This window comes from Opisthorchis viverrini (genome assembly GCF_000715545.1).
Source record: "Opisthorchis viverrini unplaced genomic scaffold opera_v5_275, whole genome shotgun sequence".
NCBI lineage: Eukaryota > Metazoa > Platyhelminthes > Trematoda > Opisthorchiida > Opisthorchiidae > Opisthorchis > Opisthorchis viverrini.
Window position 1 is genome coordinate 101,617 of NW_008751936.1, and position 4,676 is coordinate 106,292.

The 4,676-nt window shown below is 42.3% G+C and overlaps 1 protein-coding gene across 1 annotated transcript in view; it reads left to right on the plus strand.

Annotated features, from left to right (window-relative positions):
• Positions 1 to 1,910: 1,910 nt before the first annotated feature.
• The window catches only part of T265_09457 (hypothetical protein), a gene marked incomplete at both ends in the record, with an annotated part of 5,921 nt that continues 3,155 nt past the window's right edge, over positions 1,911 to 4,676 (plus strand). Inside the window, 2 exons of the mRNA XM_009175532.1 lie at positions 1,911 to 1,966; positions 4,121 to 4,157. Of these exons, the coding sequence (XP_009173796.1) occupies positions 1,911 to 1,966; positions 4,121 to 4,157 (93 nt within the window). The remainder of the gene's footprint in view (positions 1,967 to 4,120; positions 4,158 to 4,676) is intronic.

Sequence of the window (4,676 nt, forward strand, 5' to 3'; positions counted from 1 at the left end):
GCGGTTCCACTCCGCAAGTTCGATCGTTTCGTTCGAGTGTGGTTAGTAAACGAGCTCAAATACCGCATAAAAATACCCGTCAAGCGTCTGGCTAAAGTGTTATCTGTACGAGGTTTTACATAGTAGTGAACATGACCTGCTGAGCTGAGTACTACTCATTCGGATTAGGGTCTACCTTCACGATAGTCGCTCCAACAGGTAAGATTCACATGGACACCGAGAACAACCGGTTCTCCTTCTTTACAGTGTATCAAATCCTCCAAATTTCAAAGTTATGGGTTTCGAATTCCGATGGGCTACCGCATATTGGATTAAATTATGCTGGTTGAGAATTCGAAAGAAGCTCAATGGATCTAGTCAACCTACTACTTCATTTGAATGTGTAGCAACCCATTCATCCACATACTTAACTGTTCACCTCACAATAGCTCACTGGATCACGAGACTTGTCTTTTTTTATACTCACAAGCCACGTCACTTTAAGTGACTCATAGGACATCGATTGTCTGTACCCCCTAGTGAGCGTAACAACTCATTTGCTGACACACCCACGTACACGCGAACGCACCTACATATAGGGAAACCGAACACAGTCAGCACACAGAGTCGCGCACGCGCAGGGAGCAGGAAGGCAACCACTCTCCTCAAGTCCACAGACAATTATGGAACAAGTGTAGCAACCATACTGCGGAAAAGACACGTCCCGCGTCCGAACTTTCGCCAAGGAACTCTCACAGACGATAAGTTCCTTTCTTGACTTGCCCCTATTTTGCATTGTATTTATTTTTATACGTGTTGCAACCCACCACTGTCAACCATACTGAAAACTTTTAATATTGGCATACTAACCATACTAAAAACTTTTATTATTGCATTTACCTTCTGATTTTGTTACGACCATCATCAGCAGTGCACTAATAAATGACAGCGAAGCTTATCGGACAGCTGAAATAGAAGAGACTGACGAAAAGAGAAACATGTGAAATCAACTGCGAAGATGACGATTACCTAGCTGAGGAGGTCAAGGTCCAGAGATGGTTGGACTTCGAACTATCAAAGCACCAATGAATGAGTCAGCCAATAGGATTGATCAATCAAATAACCAATCAACATCGTTTCAGAAGAGGTTGGTAAACAATCGATAGTTTTTAAATGGCCAAAGTTTTGATTTTGACACAGAAGCTTCATCCGGCTTAGTGAGCAGGTCACCAACTGATTAGAATTGATTGATTGGAGACATTGATTGAAAACATCTGAAGTCCACCGGCGTCAACAACTCTTAAAAACTCAAGCTCAGTGCTTCCACTCTTAAGTACCACTGGTACACCGAACATTGACACCAGTATCTTGACTAGTTGAAGTTTATCCAAGTTAATCTCATTAACTGCTGCAGTTCTGGGATCAATACGTCGAAAATGCAAACGGTTTTGTTGCTGTAGCGGTCAATTGGGTGATTTTTTACATCCGGCTGTTTACCTGCTCTCACCTTGACATCACCTTCATATGCCATTCGAGAATCAAGAACAAATAACTGCAGACAGAAACTGTTTTTCCGGATATTTTAAAGCATTATCGGTCATTTTGGCCTAGACTCACTTGGATAGCTTCAAAAGAGTTTTCTAGGAAAATTGATTAAGTTAACTCTACAAATGTGACAGATTGAATGGCCTGGCAGTCAAGATTGTGGCCCCATATTTTCAGCTCAATTCAGTTGATTCTACAACAAAATACTGCCACAAAAACCGAGTTACATTGAATATCCAAGAAGAATCCTGTAAAGGTTTCTGTTTGGTCGTGATCGGTAGAGAACTAAATATACCGTTCAACTGTTGAAGTCTTGAGAATAGGTAAAAAACCGTTCAGCTGTAGCAACTTTTCGGTGCCCAACCGCCAGGTCACCCGAGGGAAGCATGAGGGCTGAGATACTGCCAGTTTGCCCACACCTAGACAGAAGAAGCCGAGATGCGTAGGTCGCGTTCGAACCATGGACCTTCCGGTCAGTAAATTCGCGCTCTAACCACTTGAGCAATCTCGCCTCCATGAGGATTAGTATCCTAGAATGTATGCAATTACTGTTTCTCCATTCAATGAGCAAGTTTAATGATGTCTTCAAAGCTTTGATTCTTCTTAAGACTGAAGAGGTGGTACCGTTGAGGAAGGAATAATCGTTTCAGGAATAGGACGTATGTGGTGCATTTTTCCACTCCGTTTAATTGTGTCATTTGTCGCAAAGCTTTACGCAAGGTCAGAACACTTATTGATTAAATCTACAACTCTGTCAATCTGTGTCTGTATCGCAACTCAGTCATCGAGTTTCAAATGAAAGACAGAAAACTAAATTGAACGGTCAACTTCCGTTGGTCTGTCCACAAACAGCCGATCATCGAAAACGAAAAGTGCTCATTGTGACTTGTTCTTAGAACTTTTCAAGTAAGCTTGATTTGTACGATCTGTTAGGTGTGTATTGATGCTCAATCGATTGGTGGCAAACCCCAGTATCGGTTAATACGGATGGTACAAAGATTCACTGTCCCGTCACAAGATGCGTTCGAAACAAGCACTCAAACAAACAGATGGAAAAAGCTCTCATCGTTTCACGACATTCGGGTTTTTCTATCCACAGTGAAGTCTGCAAATCACGACTGATCAATGGTTTCAGTCTCATTACCTTAGTTGATTATCAGTCCTTGAGAATTTCTAGTCGCATTTCAAATAATGGTTCTGGCTGAAAGATAACTCATTGACAACTCTGGTGTTGTGCTGGAATCGCACAAGGCGGTTTCCGTCCAAGCATCAACAGTGTTTGTTGAGAAAATACCTTGAATATATTGGAGATGACTTCTATTTGAGTTATTTTCAACGAAAAATACTTTTCAGATGGTTTCTCTAGGTGAAGCGTCGAGTAATCGGTAGCTTTGGTCTGTTAATTGGTCATTGCTCAGATGAAGGCTGCTCCGTTTTGCACAACTCCTCAAAAGCGGACCAAAACATGACTCAGAATGTTGCCTAACCAATCGGAATAGCGATCGAATATGCCGAAAAGGCAACGAACCAATCGAAATTGAGGTATACGAATCACGACGCGACACACCTCACAAACGCATCAGTGAAGCTATGCGCAACCCGTCACTTATACTTCAGAGCTAAATAGACGCGTTAGGGCAGAGAGAAAGTTTATACTCTGGTGACAAAAAGTTTGCAACCTCTGGGCTCCCTTCTTTTCTAGAGGTTTTCACAAGTTTTTGATGAAATGACTAACGTCAAGTGTTTAGAAATGGTAGTGCTCTATTAGTTTCATATGATGAGTTGTATCATGATTGTTTATTTTCTATAGCCGGGCCAGAATGTGAACATTAAGAAATAACTGCTTTAGAGAGCTAGACTAATAGGTTATAAACGTGGACTTCTTTATTGGCAAAATATTTTGCGTTGCTTAATCGTATTTTCTAGCATCAGTATCTTTGACCCACACCACTCTGAGATTTACGTCCCAGTTCCTATCATTTTCAACCGTTTAAAAACCTAATTTAAAGTCAGTGCGTCTCATCTGGAACGCAAATTGTTCTGCCAAATGAAATGCCGGCGGCACGTTTGATCACTCTGCCCAACTCTCAAAACATACAACTACTCGGAATAAATTAAAATCGGTCCCTTGGGGACGGTTTATTTTTGTTTACTTTTGCATCACACACAAACGAACGATTAAATTGTGATCGCTGGAAATTGATTATACGTCTTGTTAATCCGCACGAAATGGCGTTCGTGACTGGCTTCTGCCTGGTAGAAGAGACCACACAACTGCCAGGTTCGATTATCATCGTGATAAATATCTTATTCGATATCGTGTTAACCAGTGTGTTCAGTTAGACTGACAGAAATTCGACATTGGCAGGTGCGTTCTGATTGGTTGCTTGTGTTCAGTATGACTCATCACTTTGCCCGAGGAATACGGTAGTGAAATTCAGGATGCCACCTTAAGTGAAAAGCTACCGCAGATAGAAAAATGGGTTCCTGAGTGACGTCACATGGGTCGTCGAAGGTTTTCGGAACACGAGAAGCAGCTATGTGAGAGACCACGAGACAGAGTGATGAATATCTTATTCGTTATCGTATTAACCAGTGTTATCAAAGAGACTGAGAGAAATCCGATATTGCAGGTGCGTTCTGATTGGTTAACTGTGTTCAGTATGACTCATCACCCTGCCTGAAGGACACGGTATTGAAATTCAGGATGCCACCTTAGAAAAACGGGTTCCTGATTCACATCACGCGGACCTTAGAAAGTTTGTTGAAGGTAATCCGAAAACAGTGGTGTGGGAGAAAATGAGTCTAAGTGATGGTTACCTGGCATTAGCATCCTTCAAGTGGCATAAACCAGGTGGGCAATGCGTGGGTTTCTGGATTTCCGGACATCTTCACGTATCTACGTGTGTGGCCAGTCAGCCCGTTTCAGGAAGGCTGCAACACGTGGCTCCTGAGCGACATAACGGTCGTAGTTAGATTCTCCTTTATGACTTTTGAAATTTGCTCTGTTGGTAGAGTGAGGAGATTTGGGATTTTTGTGGAGATTCCGTCCTCTAAGTGAAGCTATGTGACGCGTGATGTGGATCCCGTGATTGAAGGATTAGCGGCGCTATATCCTGTGTAAGTGCGAGTTAATCACGCTGCTGATCAGC